This window comes from Chanodichthys erythropterus, chromosome 19, assembly GCF_024489055.1.
Source record: "Chanodichthys erythropterus isolate Z2021 chromosome 19, ASM2448905v1, whole genome shotgun sequence".
Classification (NCBI taxonomy): Eukaryota; Metazoa; Chordata; class Actinopteri; order Cypriniformes; family Xenocyprididae; genus Chanodichthys; species Chanodichthys erythropterus.
The window spans coordinates 9,291,271-9,310,678 of record NC_090239.1 but is presented as its reverse complement, the minus strand read 5'-3'; the positions used below and the strand labels follow the sequence as shown (position 1 = coordinate 9,310,678).

At 35.9% G+C, this 19,408-nt stretch overlaps 2 protein-coding genes across 5 annotated transcripts; one reads left to right on the top strand and one right to left on the bottom strand.

Annotated features, from left to right (window-relative positions):
• Nucleotides 1-857: 857 nt before the first annotated feature.
• LOC137008198 (uncharacterized) lies at nucleotides 858-10,961 on the bottom strand. 4 transcript variants are annotated; one of them, XM_067370082.1, is made up of 3 exons: nucleotides 10,828-10,961; nucleotides 6,495-6,581; nucleotides 858-4,607 (listed from the first exon to the last, which is right to left on the bottom strand). In XM_067370082.1, the coding sequence occupies exon 3, from the start codon at nucleotides 4,592-4,594 to the stop codon at nucleotides 3,191-3,193; it is 1,404 nt and encodes a 467-aa protein (XP_067226183.1). In that variant the 5' UTR covers nucleotides 4,595-4,607; nucleotides 6,495-6,581; nucleotides 10,828-10,961; the 3' UTR covers nucleotides 858-3,190. The 4 variants fall into 4 exon arrangements, with proteins under 4 accessions (XP_067226183.1, XP_067226184.1, XP_067226181.1 ...); XM_067370083.1 differs by having other exon boundaries at nucleotides 858-4,604; XM_067370080.1 differs by lacking the exons at nucleotides 6,495-6,581; nucleotides 10,828-10,961 and adding an exon at nucleotides 6,269-6,355.
• On the top strand, nucleotides 10,891-19,371 carry syt15 (synaptotagmin XV). Its single transcript, XM_067370084.1, has 8 exons — nucleotides 10,891-11,029; nucleotides 12,305-12,494; nucleotides 13,389-13,528; nucleotides 13,638-13,933; nucleotides 15,082-15,249; nucleotides 15,377-15,488; nucleotides 15,570-15,749; nucleotides 18,343-19,371. Exons 1-8 carry the CDS (start codon nucleotides 11,023-11,025, stop codon nucleotides 18,489-18,491), a joined length of 1,242 nt encoding a protein of 413 aa, XP_067226185.1. The 5' UTR covers nucleotides 10,891-11,022; the 3' UTR covers nucleotides 18,492-19,371.
• The last annotated feature ends 37 nt before the right edge of the window (nucleotides 19,372-19,408 follow it).

Genomic DNA, 19,408 nt, shown 5'->3' with positions numbered 1-19,408 from the left:
TTATATATTCATTTCATTAAAGATTAGCAGAACCTGCTCTTAGCAGGCACTTATTTATCCAAAGTGACTTACAGTCGGCTCATTACAGAAACAACCCCCTTGGAGAAACCTGGTGTTAAAAGCCTTGCTTAAGGGTACAATGGTGATTTTTTATAGCCTGCGGATAGACATAACTTTTCAGCTGGACCTTAAACCACTACACCACTTCATGTTCATAATAAATCTTACAATTAGTCTTATAGCTTTAGCTAAACTTTAAGATACTTAAGGACAGAAGATTTATACAGTATAGTTTGCATGATTGATAGTAGTGTGAACATGCTTCTCATGTTACCAGCAGAGGGCATAAGAACCAGAATGGAGGGATACAATAGGGCCCGTGAAACCTACTGAATTTCAAAGTTGTTTGTTCTGTAGGAGCATATTTTAAGACAGGAGATTCTGAGATGTTAATTACTATATGCATGAAACTATATTCAGGCTGAATTGAGTTTTATTATGCTTGTTTATGATGTGTCCCCGCTCACCTGTTGTATTTATTCCAATCTGTGAAATGTGGTACAGCAAGGAAAACAAAAACATAAGGGAGCACCTGCTCAGGGACAGGATAGTCAATACCAGGGAATGTGCCTGCTCATCCAATTGGTCAAAGTTACAATGAAAGAGCCATGGAAATGTCCAGGGCAATCTACTGGAACGCAGTTCACCAAGTTTAGCAGGACCTTCTGACATGTTCCCATGTCTCTCTCTTTGCCATGTTCTTCACAAACAACGAGAATTGCTATTTCCAGCAAGCCAATGAGAAATCCCCTTATAGGGCAAATTAATCAAAATAAAAGACACAGAATATTGTTTGCCAAACGTTTTTATTGTTGCTCATACTTTTCAAGACAGTCACTATTCTCAATATTAAAACACAGTAGTGTAGTTTTTGCTGTAGAAAGCCTATATAAAGCTTGTTTTCATCATACTGTAAGGTGTTGATCCAGTAATATCTATATTATGTTAAATCACAATGCTCTGGTCAAAAAAAAATCAGATTGCTTTGGCAAAGAAAAACAAAAGCAGTTTGTGCAGCACATAATGTTAATTTGGTCAGAGATTTTGGATACACATTTACTTACAATAAGTGCCATGCTATTTAAATGAACACAGTCTAAACATTATGGACAGAGATTGCTCTAATTACAATCCCTAACTTTCACAAAATTATGACTGATTCTGTATGTTATTGTTGTGATATAGCACGTGATTATGATATACATAAAAAAAAGTCAAACTCTTACACTTAAATGTGAAAAAAAAAACAATTAAGCTTGAATATTATAATAATAACATTATAATAAATAAACCATTTCATGATATTGTATAACAAAAAAGTATGATTTATGAACATGTAAAATGATGTGAAAATGGCCTTAGTCCTTGCACGGATTCTAAATAGGACACAACCACAAAATATTCTTTATTATTAAATTGTGACATGAAAATAGTGGAAAGAAGTTTTTCAGGTCAGATTTTGGCACCAAATTCCAAGAGTACATGTTTTAATTTATTGAGATCGTCCCTGAGCATAGAACTAGGACTGGGGCTTAGTTTCAGCTCATAGTGTACTATAAAAGTGTGGGAACATTGACCTTGAGTCTATATTTACTAATCATCAGTAGGTCTGATAAGAACCTAGCTTTACACACCCACAAACCTCACGAGCTTTAAAGGTAAGGTAGGCAATGTTCTTCATAAACACTTTCTGCTATACTGACTGAAACTTTCTTCACATCCTGATAGCAATCAACAATAGAAGTGGTCTAAATATTAACAAAAAAACAAACAAACATATATCTGCTGCGGATGTCTCAGGAAAATGTTTGTCCAATCATTGCATTTGGTCTGAATGCAATCATTGGATGTTCTACCTGCCTGTCAATGTATTTCCATACCTCCACACATCCTGCTTGCGCAGACATCGTAAGTCATCAGTGCGTTTCATGAGGCTATGCAGAGTTGTAGACAGTCACTGAGCGCCACAAACAAACACCAGTCACCTTTTACAATTCCTCCTGAACCAAAACAATGAACTAATGCTGTGTTCACGCCATAACTACAGTAATTAAGAGATAACAACCTGTGATGTTCTACTCAGAGCGGCTCACATCCTCAGATTTATGTGTTTCTATGGCAACACTATCAACGGCGAAATTAATCTGCAGTAGTCAGGTGGTACAAGAGCTCTTTATGTATTTTAATGGCGTCTCTTGTGACGCTTTGGTGACTCTGCTCTGGCTGTATGCGTTCATGTGTTTTGGAGGAGACGTGGCTTTGTAAAGAGCTCTGAAGGGAGGGTGGGATTTTATGCTTTCAAAGCTAGCTTACTATTGCTAGCCTCTCCAAAATTGCCTGCCCTACCTTTCAAATTTTTACCACTGTGGGTTGATTCTGGCCTTGAGCCCACTCTAACGTACCAGGCCAAACCACTACCAATCATCATTTGCTTCAAGATAAAAGACAAAATTTCTGCCATATAGTACTGGTGGCATGTCTTTGACTACAAACGGTTTAACACCATGAATTTGTGAGATCAGAAAACAAAGAGATCTAAATCCATCTTGATCATTGACTAACTAGCACTAGCCTTCAGATCTTGCTCCAGGGTGCCCTTCAAGGTGTCCTAGAGCTCTGTGAACTTTAATGTACCATTAGCTAATTTTCATTAACCTGCTGTTTGCTTGTTAAAATCCAACAAGTACAACAGACACATTTAGCCTATAATAAAAGTTTTCAAAAATCCTAATACTCAGTGCTCACCAAAATCATCATTTTGGTATTTTTGGCCAAAAAAAGGACATCCAAAAGATACACTGAAGGTCAAGACAGGGACAAGGCCATGTGTGAAGATAGTTGGAAACACACCATTGTCTGTAAACTTTAAATAGTAGCTCTATGCAACATTATCTTCCAATGTTTCTGTGAACATCACCACTCTACTGATCCAGTAGTGGGGCTTTGATAGCTTCAACTAAGCAGACAAGGCTTTGGAATATTTAGATATATTATTTGAAGGACAATTAGCTTTAGCTAGATGAATATACCATGAGCCATTTTCCATCCATTTCTACCTTGCAGCAAAAGTTGTACCATTTGTTTACCTTACACCTAATCGAGGCACCCACATACCGATAAGGCGGTCGCTTTAGTCTCCCACAGTATTGGGGTTAGAGCAACATGCAGAACTGCGCAGTGTTTTTATAATGCCTTCACTCTTCTTCCGTCGACTGGGCTGCAGTTCCAGGCTGCTGGCATTGTCCGTGGAGTCTTCCGTTTGAGCAGCTGCAGCTGCAGCAGCTGCAGTCTCTTTGATTTGAAGTTCCAGATGCCTTTGGATTGCCAGGCCAAGCTCTTCAGGGTCTACAGCTGCACCATAAACCTCCCAGGTCATACCCTCAGCATCCCATTCCACCTCCTTCACAGGGGTCCTATGACACATGTGCTCCATTGTCAAAGGTGTGTCCGAGGTAGGATCTGCTCTCAAATTAATTTCAGGAAACACGTGAGAAAGAGGGGAAACAAGGGAATCAGACATGGTCTGGACACCAACATCTCTGAGCTCATGGTCAGATGTCATGGTAGTGGCATCTTTGACTATCCTGTTAAGACTAGTCTGACCTGTCCGGTCTAGTCTAAGGCAGGAGGAGTTCTGCCCCCTTAACTCGGATCCACAGCAACGGCCTGTACTCCGGCTGTCAAGTCTAGTCTCGCTGACAGATGACACAAGTGGTGGAAAACCGAGCAAGCCTGAATGAAGCAGTGATCTTTGTCCTGCACAGGGGCTTCCTGCACAAGCTGGCCGAGATATCAAATGTCCAGGGCATGGAACAACACTGCAAACATTTCTCAAACAGGCAGTGTTCATCATGTGACCAGAACAGGTAGATCTATGGCATGCAGTTAAATGATGGCTTTCACAGTTGCTCTGAGCATGGTCTTCTGTATTTGCTCCCTGTGGCGTGAAGCTGTTGCCCAGACCTGAAGAATTCATTCTGCAAGCCACTCTGCAACAGCTGCATCCTGTCAAGTTCTCCGCAGGTCCACAACATCGACAACATCCCTCCCTGCATACAAGTCCCTTCATCCTTAAATCTCTGTTTGTGGATGGCGAGTGTGGAACACACTTCACACCACTATGGACCTGATTTTGCCCCAGGAATAGATCCTGCATTGGAGTCCTTTGGGGTGAGTCCTCCATGACGCTCCAGGATCTTGCAGTTCCTCCATGCCAGATTACAGTCTCAGGAGTGCTGTTACCACTGCGCATGCTCCCCTGTTCATAGTCACAAACATTCACAGGGACTCCAGCCGCTGGTCCACCTAGACTGATAGGCCTTTGAGTGCATGGTGCACTGCTGACGCTCTTGCGCAAATTCTGACGATACCATGCCAGCTCTGTTCGTTGAGGAGGTCCACTCACCATTTCTATCGAGCTTTTGGATAAAGAAATGGTTGGCAGCTCATGGTCCTCCACTGTTTCGGCATCAACAGATCCAAGGCTGATGCTTGGGAGGTAGATCTCAGATGTAGGTCGTTGTCCTTCCTCCATAGTGAAATATCTACTGGTAAAGAAAGACAATGATAAACTAAGTATGTAAAGTAGTAGAATTAATAGCAACATTTTAAAATTGATTAATTTACACAATATATATATATCTTTAGATGGTATAGGCACACCAATTCATCCTCTCTTTAGTTGTCTACAAGACAATCCATTGAATTTCTGATGAATCGGCATGCTTTTACGGTAGATAAGATTTCTTTTGTCCTTACTGCACATAGATTAAAGTGAATAGAACAGAGTGATGTCTAGATATCTCTCCCTTGAGTGATTGACCAGATTACAGATGGATAAGCCCAATTTAAGTCTTAAGATCATTAGCTAACATGGGTGAGCTAGCTTCTCTCAGAAGGACATTAATCCACATGGGGCTCCGGCACAATTCCACTACACAAGGTCCAACAAGGATAGGAGGCTGAATGTTGCAAACTGTCCTATACTTTATGGTATATTGGATATATCGAATTATTTTGAGGTCCTTGGATTTCTAGAAACTCTCGAGAGCACAGAGTGAATGTGTGTCAGGCCTGTTCATGTTTACATCACACTTTAGCCACTCCAACAGATTTTTTGGGAGACAGTTTTGGGTCTGTCACTCCCTACTGTCAGCACACACATACTGCTGAATCCAAACCACAACACACTCTAATCTGTGAAGGCTATAAAGGCACATGTTAATACTGTATGCAACTTCAGAATATAGTTGTTACTTGCTATTGAGGTGTCACTGACTAAAGCAACTTGCAGCAGACTAAGTGCAGGGATATTTTCTTTGAAGCAACCAAAGGTTAAGTGCCTCAAGACACTGGCATTTCAGAACTTTCAGGAGTAAACTCAAAAATAAACTTGCAACCTTTGTGTTATCTTCCTGGATACTTAATGATCAGGCCATCTGGGACTACTAGTTGAATCATAACATATAAATCTAACTTCCAAGGATGCCCACACAGAATCTGCCTATGCAAAACTCTGAAGAAAGCTGGAACACGCAACATTCACAAAGTTCTACAAATATCTGATCCCTTGTTTGTTTTTTAAAAGTTGTGGTGAATTTGACTATACTTTCATTTACCAGCAAGTGTGTAGTAGAATTTTATGTAGTAAAATTCAGATAACATGTTCTCATGAAAAGGTGTTTGATTCTATGGGAACAGAATATCTAAAGCCCATGTGTGCCAAATCCAGTGTTCATCATCCAGCACATAAACTGCAGCAAATCCACAAATATTAATAGATAACTCATAAAATAATAATAATAATAAAAAAGCAGGCCTACACTCTTTTTGTATCTGCAGGGTGGCACTGTCGTGCAACAAGTTTTCTATACTTCAGACATATTTAATAGGCAAGTGTTTCAATAATATTAATAATAATAAAGCAGACCAGCAAAAAATCTTGAAAATAGCCTCTACAAAATGACTGAGCTTCTAGCATAATGACAGATGTTATCATGGGAAAACAAAATACTTGTCTTCCCACTGCATCTAAAAATAACAGACAAGGTGTTCACTGTTAACCCTCCTCTTCCACCTCAACACACAGGCTAACCTTCACCCATACAGACAACCATACATCCGTACTAGCTTCAGAGTGGGACACACATGAAAATATAAACACTTGAATGAACCTCTCATCAAGAAAATCAAACAAGAAAGATCTCACCTTTTGGTTGTGTTAGCAAACATACATGGTCCAATCAAGGCCCTGTGTCATCCTTTGTCTTTCCTTCCTTGTCATCTTCACTCCCCCTTTTTTAAAGCCTCATTTTACCATTCCTTTCACACTAAGCAGCACTTGCTTTATAAAGACACAGCTGCGGTTTCCCTCATGGCCACAGGTAAGTCAACAACCTCCCTCCCTTCACACATACACATGCACAAGTACATACCTCCCACTTCCTCCTCTCGTCTCCTTCCCCTCTGTCCAGACAGCTCCCGCCTCTTTCACTTCTTTCCTCTCCTCCACTCGCTCCGCTCTAAGTGAACAGGACAGAGTGGGTGTATTGCTGGATTATCAGTTGTTGTCAGCTGATTACACACCACACGCTCCCTCTCTGAGAGGAAATCCATGCTGGAGGGGGGAGGAGGTGCAAAGACACACAGACAGAAATGGTGGGAAGGAGCCAAGGAGCACTGTATGCCCAATGGAGGGAGGCACAATTGTGTGAAAGTGTGTGTATGTGGTGAGGGATGGGGTTTAGAGGAGGAACAGGTAGATTCTATTGAGTTGTTAGAAAAGGAAATCAGATATCCTTCTGAATCAATACAATAAATACACTTTCTTACACATAACATGTTCATTCTCACACACTCGTAGCTCCTGCCTCTTACTCATCCAGTCTCTCTTCCTGTTGCTATAGAAACAGCCATGCTCAATAGGAGCCTGATGAATTTTCATCATGCCTTTTTTTTTTTTTTTTTAAGTTGTCATGGGAACAATGAAAACAGTCTCTTTGAAAGAAGGGCTTGTGATGCTGGGAAACCATTATGATATATGTCTGTGACTCATCTTTCTGATTCACCTGTCCATATTCTTGTCATTGCAATCTCACAGATCTCCGATTCCATAATAATTCTGAGGTAAAGCAAAATCCTGACATGCTGTTTTTTGTATAAACATGCTGAGGTTACATTTTAAATCACCCTTCAACAAATCTGAATGTTTTTTAACCTCTCTTTATGGAGACACTTGGAACCTGTTGCAGTAAGGACATTTTGTTGGCATAACAACACAGATGCTGTCTGTTTGTTGTTACTTTGAAACAGTTTTGGCAGGTGTATTTCCACTGGCAATATAAATCCTTTATGACAAAAAGCCTGACCTTAATTTAATGTTAAATTAGGCAGAACAAAAATGAAACAAAACAAAAATGAAAATTGTCTGTGTGTGTATGTGTGTGTGCTCCACAGAAGAAGGAAAGTCAAACAGGTCTTAAATGACACAAAGGTAAATTATGTCAAAATATATATTTTTTTCTGTGAACTATCCTTTTAAATCATTCAGTATAGTTATTTCTTACAGAAATAACTTTAAGATATGATACAGTATATAGTATGCATTTTGCTGCTTGTTTAATTTACTTACATTTTTAAAATTTTATCTTAACTTCATTGTTCATTGTTAAAGGGTTAGTTCACTCAGAAATGAAAATTCTGTCATTAATTACTGATGGGTGATTTCAAAACACTGCTTCATAAAGCATCAAAGCTTTACGAATCTTTTGTTTCGAATCAGTGGTTTGGAGTGTGTATCAAACTGCCAAAGTCACGTGATTTCAGTAAACAAGGCTTGGTTACGTCATAAGTGTTTCGAAATGTTTCGAATTTCATTGGTTCACGTGACTTTGGCCGTTTGATACACGCTCCGAACCACTGATTCGAAACAAAAGATTCGTAAAGCTTCGAAGCTTCATGAAGCAGTGTTTTAATAAAAGTTGTTGAATAAAGTCGTTATTTTGTTTTTTTTTGGCGCACAAAAAGTATTAGCGTCGCTTCATAACATTAAAGGTGCCATCGAATGTTTTTTTACAAGATGTAATATAAGTCTAAGATGTCCCCTGAATGTGTCTGGGAAGTTGCAGCTCAAAATACCCCATAGATTTTTTTTTAATTAATTTTTTTAACTGCCTATTTTGAGGCATAATTAGAAATGCGCCAATTTAAGCTGCGGCCCCTTTAATTGCTCACGCTCTCAGCCCCCTCCCGAGCTCTCGACTCTATCATTGCATAAACAAAGTTCACACAGCTAATATAACCCTCAAAATGGATCTTTACAAAGTGTTTGTCATGCAGCATGTCTAATCGCGTAAGTCAGGGGCGTTTCCTCCGAGTAGGCAAGGGAGGCAGTGCCTCCTCAAAAAAATAGGATGAGAAAATAATCCATATTACATATAAAACAACACAAATATTACAAATTATGACATTAAAAAGAGCGCAAGTCACGCGTATTTCTTAAGGAACACAGCCCAACAGCGACACCCGCAGGTAAAGTTACACAGAGGAGTCATGCCTCCCTTTCCTCTCATAGGAATCTATAGAAAATCATCAGAACCCCGGCGTGCGGTGGGTTTTGTGGGGGGTAATTGAGAATGAATGGGGGAAAGTCACGTGAGAGGAGGCAATGTCTCCATCGCGCTATGATTGGATGTAATTGGTTATGATTGGTTTGTGCGATAAATCCCGCCTCTCGTTGACGTGCGCTTTCCGCGCGTAGGTTTGACTGAACAAATGATGGCGTCAATCGGAAGACTAATCGAAAAGTAAGTAAACAGACCACCCAATTAGATATATCACTACTTTATGTTACATCAAAATCAAACTTGAAATGGACTGAAAGCATGATTACTGCGGGGTTTTTTAGTGCAATCAGCTTGGTGAAATTAAAAATACAATTCGTGTCTGTGACAGACGGTGTTAATGGAGCATGACTGATGATCCAAAATATTCTAGGTTGACAATTAAAAAGAAAAACCGCAATAAACAAATAAAATATATTGTTTAAATTATTATTGCCTTTAGTTATTATTTTGAAATGAATGTAGAAATGCTTAAAACACTTGAAGCTTGAGGAGATTGACTTGGTTTTGATAAACATTGTTAATGTAAAATTACAAAATAGAGTTGTATTTGGTTTCTTTTCTTTTTTTCTTTTTTGTAAAGTAACTTGTAAAGTAATGTTCATTTAACAAGGAAGATTTGTCAACTTTAAGAGTAATGCACATAAATTTACAATGATTCATAAAAATAAAAAAAATGTGCCTCCTCATTTCAGAGCACCACTGCACGCCACTGGCGTAAGTATAGTATTTATTTGGATGTTTACATTTGATTCTGAATGAGTTTGATAGTGCTCCGTGGCTAACGGCTAATGCTACATCATGGGCTGGCATCAGTATGTAAATATTGGGGGCGTACACCCCGACTGTTACATAACAGTCGGTGTTATGTTGAGATTCGCCTGTTCTTCGGAGGTCATTTAAACAAATGAGATTTATATAAGGAGGAGGAAACAATGGAGTTTGAGACTCACTGTATGTCATTTCCATGTACTGAACTCTTGTTATTCAACTATGCCGAGGTACATAAAAAATACCTTAATTTGTGTTCTTACAGTTCTTACAGGTGTGGAACGACATGAGAGTAAATAATGACAGAATTTTCATTTTTGGGTGAACTAACCCTTTAAGTCTGGTTAATTTGTTTGCAAACTGCAAGTTTACTAAATCCATTTGTTGGGACTACATAAATTTTTGTTGACATAAACTGAAACTGGTCTGGGTTCCCAGCATGCTTTGCATGGGACTAAACAACATGTATACATGGCTGTGTCTGAAATCGCATACTCTCTTGAGTAGGTATTATTTTGAATAACACGATAAAAAAAGTACATACTATATAGTATGAATGTGACATACTACATACACCATGCTGCCATTCACAAATCCTCTCCCATAGCCTCATGGGATAGTAAAGTGCCCATCGTATTCACATTTCAGAACTTCGCCAGAAATAGTAGGTCATCTAGGTACTACTTTTATAAATTGCGACATACATCTTTTTCACCTACTGTATAGTATAGAAGTATGCAATTTCGGACACAGCCTATATGTTTGAGTAGTGCTAGCATGCACTAATGCTAGCAAGTAGTTAACAGCCAAGATCAAACATTATTCACTTGAACACATTCAATTTTATTGGAATTTACTCAATTAAATTAGTTTTCTAATATGTATGATATCTGAGACGAGTTTACAGCAAGTAACAGGTGTTATTTGCAATCTTGAAACTCCATGTAAGTTAACCACATTTAGAGGGTATTGTGAGAACAGCAGATGTGTTGCCTGATCACAGCCTTGATAAACTTCCCCTGTTGTCCATGAGTTATTCATTAACACTTAGTAAATGCAAACTAGGCTGCTGCAGACCATAACATTCAATCTGTGGTTATTAAACCACAGTCTATGAGCCCTGTGGTAGCTCCATAAAGAAATAGTAGTAAGAAGCAACATCCATATGTTAAATAAAAAAATTCAGGACTAGCTTTCAACAATAGCTCTTGTTGTTGGAAGTCCATTTAGCTTGCTATTTGCCCATAAATAGTCACAGTTTGTATGCTCTCTGCACTGCATCAAGGTTTTGTGTTTGTTTGGAAATAAATACTGCAACTGGCAGAGCACATATCAGTCACCTGCTTGAGCCAGTGTACGGTGTTGATTAACTAACCTGGGAAGCCTCAGGGGGACTGCAGTACCCAGCTGTAGGGTGACCAGGCTGTCAGAAGCCACAGCTTACTCTCAATGGGACATCAGGAATAGTGCCAATGAGATGGCCTCTGGGCAAAATGGGAAACCGCTGATTGGTGATTCACACTAACTGGACTGGAGAGAGCAAGTCACTTTATTTAGACTGTGGCCATCCATGGCTGGTGAGTAGAGGATTATTGGAAACAGTTGTACAAACCGTATACTTAAGACCTGTTTTACACAGATATCATATTATGTGATAGTGGATCTTTAAGACAAACAAACATTGTTTGTTTTACCAGGCTGCAAATATTTGATCAGTGCTCAATCAACTTATGTGACTTAAAATAAGTTGTGCCAGACACATTATGTACTATGTGTGTTAGTTGCCCCGAAGCGTTCTTTACCAGACATGAGGGTCTAGTGCTGTCATAGCGACGTGTATTTCTGTTCGTGATAATGTGATATGCCATTAGACACTGCTGAACATATGGTTGACCCCCTTTACACTAATAATCTTCATGTGCAATTGAACAATTATTGACCAGTGAGGCGAAGTGCCCTTAGAATGTGCAATAACAGTACACTGCTAAACACACATAAATGAATATATAAGTTCATTCTTACTTAAACGCATTGTTCACTCAAAAATAAAAAAAATGCTTTCATCATTTGAACACACACACAAAAATGTTGTTTTAAAGAACTGATTTGTCCTACACTAAAAAGTCAATGGGGTCCAAAACAACATCAGACCCCACTGACTTTCATTGTATGGACAAAAAAACAGTGAAAATATCTTCTTATATGTTCCACAAAAGAAAGTCATACAGATTTGGAATGACATGAGGGTGAGTAAATGATGACAGAATTTTCATTTTGGGTGAACTGTCTCTTTAAGACTTGCTGTGCATACATTAAAATAAGGATTTGTAGCACTGATTACATTTAAAAAGCGATCAAATAAGCTTAACATTATAGTATTATTTTCTGAAAAAACATAATTTAAATATACACATTATATATATATATATATATATATAATATATATATATATATAAAAGCAAGTTTTAATTTTAATTTCTGAACAATTTAACTGTATTAAATCAACTACTATACCTGTGACAAAGTTCTGGTTCATGCGCACTGGATTCTTTAAGGTGGCTGCAGTAACTCCCTTATAGTAAAGAACAAAACAGGTGGTTTTTCTAGAAATATTGTGTTTCTTGAGCAGCAGAAACACAATGTGCTCCACCTCTTGCATGCAGGTCTCCACTAAAGTGTGTTGACACAAGATACTTGACACGTCTATTTAAAAGGCATGAGAGAAAGAGACTGTCCAATGGTGTCACACAGCAGGTTTAGTTAATGCAAAGCCATGTTCTCTGTTGTATGAAACACTGAGTTAAAGGGGAGGGTGACCGGCAGCTGAATTTATTCTGTGTCTGTGCTATTAGATCCACTTGTAGCACTGGCTTGTGGACTGTCTGCAGCATTTCTGTTCCTGTTGCTGTTTGGCCTATCAGTCTATCTACTGTGGAGGAAGAGACGAACTCAAACGCTCTACAGGGGACTGATGCCTACCACCCCCACAATCCCAAGATGCACCGCTCCAGTGCTTCAGACATCACAGAGCAGCAGCTATGGGTAAATAACAGTTGTTGCTTGTCTATAAATGCCAATAATATAATATTTTTACTGTATTATTGCAATGCAAGGTGAACCAAATGTTATTTTATTGTTAAAATGTATTTATTTATTTATTTATATTTTCTAATAAAATTAATATTATTACTGTAATTATTATTATTTATTAATTTCTATTATTTGTACTATTATATTTTTATTATTGTAGTAGTATTAATTATATTTTAATTAATATTTCATTTACTTATTATTTTTTTATTCAATTGTTATATTTGCATATACATTATATGCATATTATGCATTATTTATAAAAATGTCATTAAGAAATATAAATAAACATAATAAGTAAATAAACATAATTGAATAATAATAAAGTACATTAAAAGTAATAATAAATAAATATAAATAAAATACCATAAATGTAAATGTTGGTCATAATTAAATGTTTGTATATATATATATATATATATATATATATATATATATATATATATATATATATATATACACACACACACACAAACAGTTTCTATATATATATTAATCGCAATTAATCAAATATATATATTAGTGCTGTCAATTTTATTAATTGCGATTAATCGCAACTAACATTAAAGTTTGTTTACATAATATATGTGTATATATATTATTACATGTCTGTGTATATATATATATATACATACACACATGTATAATATATTATATATATAAACATAATAATATATATTATATACGATATGATAATAATAGATGCACAATTAATCGATTTGACAGCACTAACTCACACACACACACACACACACACACACACACACACATACACACACACACATATATATATATATATATATATATATGTATATATATATTCTTATAATCTTTGAACTTTCATAGCTCAGGTGATGTTCCTTTCGTCGTGCCTCCTCAATTCAAGAGAACATCCCCATTAAACGAGGGGAAAGAGGGAAGAGAGTATGCTGAGGAATGGGAACTCCATCCGGATCTGCACACGCAGCGAGGCTCTCTAACAGGGAGTATGTCAGGACTGGTGTAAAGGCATTTAACATCAGAAATGATGATACAAAGAAAGTATATAGGAGAATCTTTTGACTGTCTCTCGTTCTGATCTATGTGCTTCTTGAGGTTGGTTTCCCCTGGGCAGCATAAGGCCAGACCTGTACCAGCTCCCAGAGGAACCCAGTGAATGGGCCCTTCCCAGTGGCTCGGCTGTTCGTCTGTGGTTCGCTCTGCGGTACCAGCAGGAGAGAGAGCAGCTGGTGGTGTCTCTGCTCCGAGCTGCTAACCTGCCTGTTTGGTGCCAGAGTAATGCCACATTGGTCAAACTGCAGCTGTTGCCGTCCGATGACCGACGACACCGTCAGGCCAAAGCACGACGGAAAGGATGTCATCCACAGTTCAACGACACCTTTGTGTTTCAGGTAGTGAAAAACATCAGCAATCTAAGATGGGTACAACAGCAAAATCTTCCTCATTCTATGAAGATTCAAGTGCTTTGGACTAATGTTTCATGATTTGTTTGTTCATTTTCAAAAATATTTTTGTTCTAAATAATGGAGAAAATTCTTAAAAATAGAGAAGACATTTCACAGTTGATGTCTCCATCTATTGGTCATTGCTAGCAGGTTGCCAGAGTCACTATAGAGCGCTTAGAGGAATGCTCTGGGTTTAATACAAGTTAAGCTGTTGATTTTACCGCACGCATTAATTAACTTAATCCCCAATTTGTAAAAATAAATAAATAATAAATAAATCCAAAAGTTTGGAGGTGATAAGATAAGCCTTTATGTATAGTGCCTTTTAAAGGTATTTATAATGCATTAAATCTTTTCATAAATAATTGTAACCAAAGTTAAAATGGATTATAATATTCAGAGATTCCTGGTTACGTTTGAAATTGGATGTTTGTTACGTATTTTAATGCATTATACTTTCTAAAGGCGTAACAAAGTATTATAATATTATAACTTTTGTTACAATAATTCATGAGAAAATACAACACATTATAAGGTGCATTACAAAGCATAGGCATTAAAATAACCTACTTTTATAATGCATTATATATAAAGGTGTTTTTTTTATGTTTTTGAAAGAAAACATTAAAACACCCTCAACAAGGCTACATTTATTTAATTGAAGAAAAAACACAATTATGAAATAATATTACAATTTAAAATAAGTTTTTTTTTTCATATATTTTAAAATGCAATTTATTTCTGAATTTTCGGCATCCATCAAACCAGTCTTCAGGGTCACACGGTCCTTCAGAAATCATTTGAACATGCTGATTTTGTGCTCAAATAATATTTTGTATTATTATCAATGTTGAAAACAGTTGTGCTGCTTAATATTTTTGTGGAAACTGTAATTCTTTTTTCAGGATTCTTTGATGGATAGAAAGTTCAATAGAACAGCATTTATTTGAAATAGAAAGCTACTGTAACATTAGAAATGTCTTTACTGTCACTTTTGCTCAATTTAATACATCCTTGCTGAATATTTAAAAAACCTTTGGATGGTACTATAGTCAAAATAAGGCCTGTAACCTGATTTCTATGCTTTGTAACAGGTATCTAATAGCTGTGTTGACCAGTGCTCTCTCAACATGAGCATGTACACTGTGGACCAGAAGAAGCACCATCTACTGGGTCAAGTTCTGATTCCCCTCAGACATTCTGAACTAAAGGAGGCAGCAGGCAAAGTGCAATGGAGGGATCTGGACAATGAAAGTGATCAAGTATGATACTTTAGGGGATCTTAGGATATTAAAGGGATAGTTCACCCAAAAATGAAAATTCTGTCATCATTTACTCACCCTCAAGATGTTCTAAACCTGTATGTGTTTTTTTTTTCTTCTGTTGTAGCCCCTCTCAAAAAATGGTGACATCCAGGTGTCTTTGAACTACAATCAGTCCCTACACCGCCTCACTGTGGTTGTTTTACGAGCACGAGGGTTGCAGTGTTCCAGTGATGCAGGTGAGAAAGAGCAATAAAGAATACAGTGCTATTACAAGAAGTCTCGGCACCTTTAACTCATGTGTAAAACGAATGGTACAGGTGTGTGTGCCCAGGTCTCTCTGAAGATACATACTCAGGTGGTGAGAAACAAGTGGACCACTGTGGCAAAAGGAAACAATCCATCCTTTAATGAGAGGCTTACCTTCAGACTCCTCCCCATGCAGTTGGACACAGCCTGTCTGACCCTACAGCTCCAGCAGCCCAGCACAGCGGAACCTGGTAACTGTCAATCAATCATTTCCACTATACTCTCCTGCACTATCCTACTATTATTAATACAGAAATAACAGAATGCAAAACAAAGCGTAATATTCATTTATATTATATTTATAATTTATTATTAATAAAAAAAATTATATTTTGTATCAGTTATATTAATTAGCATAATATAATTTATATATTTAGATATTTTTTAAATAGAAATATTGGGGGAACAGGTGAAAATATTTGGAAATGAAACACCATGGTTACTGTTAACTAAAACTAGTACTAAAACTATTAGAAAGGTTTTTTAAAGCTGAAATAAAATGTAAATATTTGATGAAAAACATTAGATAAATATTAGATGAAGCACTAAAATTACTAACTGGAAGTAAATAAGTACTAAAACTGAACTATAACTAAAAACTGAAATAAAAAATAAATTAAACCTAAATAGTAATATTAAAAAAAAATAATAATAAAATAAAAAGTAATTCAAATTATTAATAAAAAACTATAATATTATATAAATAACACTAAAATAACAATATTGATATCAAACAATATTGGTTACAACAAAGAACAATGTACATTTTAGAAATATTTAAAACAAATAAATGTTGTGATGTAAAATAAATAACATTTAAAATTGGCCCCTTTTTTAGGTCACTAATTAAAAATATTTGCGCTAATCATATTCATCACTCAGATTGTTATACTGATAAAATGATATGTGACCCTAGACCACAAAACCAGTCATAAGAGTCAATTAATAAATTAATAAAATACTATAATATTATATAAATAACACTAAAATAACAATATTGATATCAAACAATATTGGTTACAACAAAGAACAATGTACATTTCAGAAATATTTAACCCTTATGCGGTCTTCGGGGTCTTTTTGACCCGCAAATGATGTTTGTTCAAATTTTAAAAAAAATTCTCTTTTTCCAAATGGCATGAGACTTTGTAAGGTGGTTAACACTTTTAAGATCTACAAATAAAAATTAAAAAAAATTGGAGTGATATCTTGTTTTTATGTTAGTGTAAAAAAAAAAGTTATGTTCGTGGTCTTCGGGGTCTCTGGAGACCCCGGGCAACAAAATGTAATTTTGTAACAATATAATATTTTTTTTTAAAAACAATGTAATTTTACTCTGTATATTAATGTTTTTTTCTCAACATTTGTGCAGTTTTTGGAGGAATTGTGATTTCTTTTAAATTTATATAAATAAATTAAAAAATATTTTTTTAAATAGGCATTTTATGCATGAACATTACAGGCTTTTTTTAATGTAAAATTCACTTAATGTAAAAGGCCCAGATTTCTAACTTTCATTCATATGGATAACATGGATAATTTGACATGGTTTAGTGTTGCCCATCATTTGAAAAATGCAGTTTTAAAAGTAAAAAAAAAATCACTTTTACCAGCTGCAGAGCTCCACTATTTGCTATGTGCTATTTGAATGCTAAACTTAGTAAAAAGTAATTTTTATTGTTATAATTGTGATTTCATAACATTTAGATATGAATCCAACTGAAAAAAAATTGTGAAAAGACGTCTTTCAGTCATTCAAATAGCACATAGCAAATAGTGGAGCTCTGCAGCCATCTACTGGTAAAAATTATATATTTTTTTTTTACTTTTATAACTGCATTTTCCAAAAGATGGGCAAAAATCTCACACTAAACCATGTCAAATTATCCATGTTATTCCATGAATGAAAGTTAGAAATGTGGGTCTTTCATAAAGTGAATTTTACATAAAAAGCTGCTTTTGCATAAAAACCTATTTACATTTTTATTTATTTATTTATATAAATTTAAAAGATATCACAAATCCTCCAAAAAATGCACAAATGTTGAGTAAAAACATTAATAAACAGAGTAAAATTACATTGGTTTTTAAAAAATATATTATATTGCTACAAAATTGCATTTTACGAGTGTAGTCCCTTATGCGAAGACCGCATAAGGGTTAAAACAAATAAATGTTGTGATGTAAAATGAATAACATTTAAAATTCAACACTATTTTTAGGTCACTAATTAAAAATATTTGCACTAATCATATTCATCACTCAGATTGTTATACTGATAAAATGATATGTGACCCTAGACCACAAAACCAGTCATAAGAGTAAATTTTTCATCATATGAAAGCTGAATAAATACGCTTTCGATTGATGTATGGTTTGTTTAGGATAGGACAATCTGGAATCTGAGGGTGCAAAAAAATATAAATAATGAGAAAATCACCTTTAAAGTTGTCTAAATGAAGTCCTTAGCAATGCATATTACTTAAAAAATAAATTTTTGATATATTTACAATAGGATATTTAAAAAATATCTTCATGGAACATGATATTTACTTAATATCCTAATGATTTTTGGCATAAATTAAAAATCGTTAATTTTAACCCATACAATGTATTGTTGGCTATTGCCACAAATATACCCGTGCGACTTATGACTGGTTTTGCGGTCCAGGGTCACATATGTGATTGGAAATTAATACATTACAGCTATTTTTTAGGCAGCATTAAAAATTTCTGTCACCTGTGTATCTTTACTCAGTCACTGTATTTTGTCTTAAATGGCAGTGTCGTTGGGGATTGTGGTCATTGGGCCGTTCATGTATGCGAGGGGCAGAGAGCTGGAACACTGGAACGACATGGTCAGCAAACCACAGGAGCTGGTCAGGCAATGGCACCCACTGGGATCCGCTGACACAGTACAGGGCCCTCACTGAACAACATGCAACAAACTCAATGTAACCTCCATCTCTTTGAAAAGAACGCTTGACTTTTTCATGTTTTTAAGGTGGAATTGTTTCTTCAGAACAAAGCTGATGTCAAAAAATCAAACGGAATTAAACAAAGTTAAAAGAAAAGGTTTATTGATAGAATACATTTGTCAATGAGGTTTGCTTGTAATTACACAATTTAAAAATAATAAGTCACATCACAACAATTGTGTGACTTAATGCAGGAGGTAAAATACAGTCCAGTTGTAGCACAGGGTTCCCACACTTTTACACTTTTGACCCATGAGTTTCCATTACCCTTCAAGTTGTTTGTGATTAATGGATAAGGATTTTGTTTAAAATATCATTTGGACTGATTTGCATTCAGCCACCCATTCTCCAAAGCTCTTGTAGGGTCACAGGGATTGCTAATGAATCGCTCAGACCAGTTTGGTTTGATTGATTCATTAAAAAGAGCCAATTCAATAGAATGATTCACTTACAAACTGGACATAGATTACCATTCAAAAGATTGGGGTCAGTATTTTTTTTTTTTTTTTAGGAATTAATACTTTTAGCCATGAATGATGCATTAAATGTTATAATGTTGCAAAACACTCTAAAAAATGTTTAAATGCATTTTTAAATGCAACGGCTGGGTTTGTCCATATTTGACCAAAATTTGGGTTAAAACAACCCAGTATTTTTTAGAGTGAAGATTTCTATTTCAAATAAATGTTGTTCTTTTGAACTTTCTATTAATAAAAAATCCTAAAAAATTTCAACAATTTTCAACACTGATAATAATAAGAAATGTTTCTTGAGCAGCAGATCAGCATATCAGAATGATTTCTGAAGGATCATGTGACACTGAAGACTGCAGTAATGATGCCCAAATTTCTATGTTCAAAACACAGGAATAA

What these genes read in the sequence shown, in the direction of transcription:
- LOC137008198 (XM_067370080.1), bottom strand. Translation starts at nt 6,291, where the DNA reads ATGTTTGCTAACACAACCAAAAG. An exon ending in TTTGCTAACACAACCAAAAG is followed by an intron (nt 4,608 to 6,268) that starts GTGAGATCTTTC and finishes TTTCTTTACCAG; the next exon opens with TAGATATTTCACTATGGAGG.
- syt15 (XM_067370084.1), top strand. An exon ending in GCGAGGCTCTCTAACAGGGA is followed by an intron (nt 13,529 to 13,637) that starts GTATGTCAGGAC and finishes GTGCTTCTTGAG; the next exon opens with GTTGGTTTCCCCTGGGCAGC. An exon ending in GCCCAGCACAGCGGAACCTG is followed by an intron (nt 15,750 to 18,342) that starts GTAACTGTCAAT and finishes CTTAAATGGCAG; the next exon opens with TGTCGTTGGGGATTGTGGTC.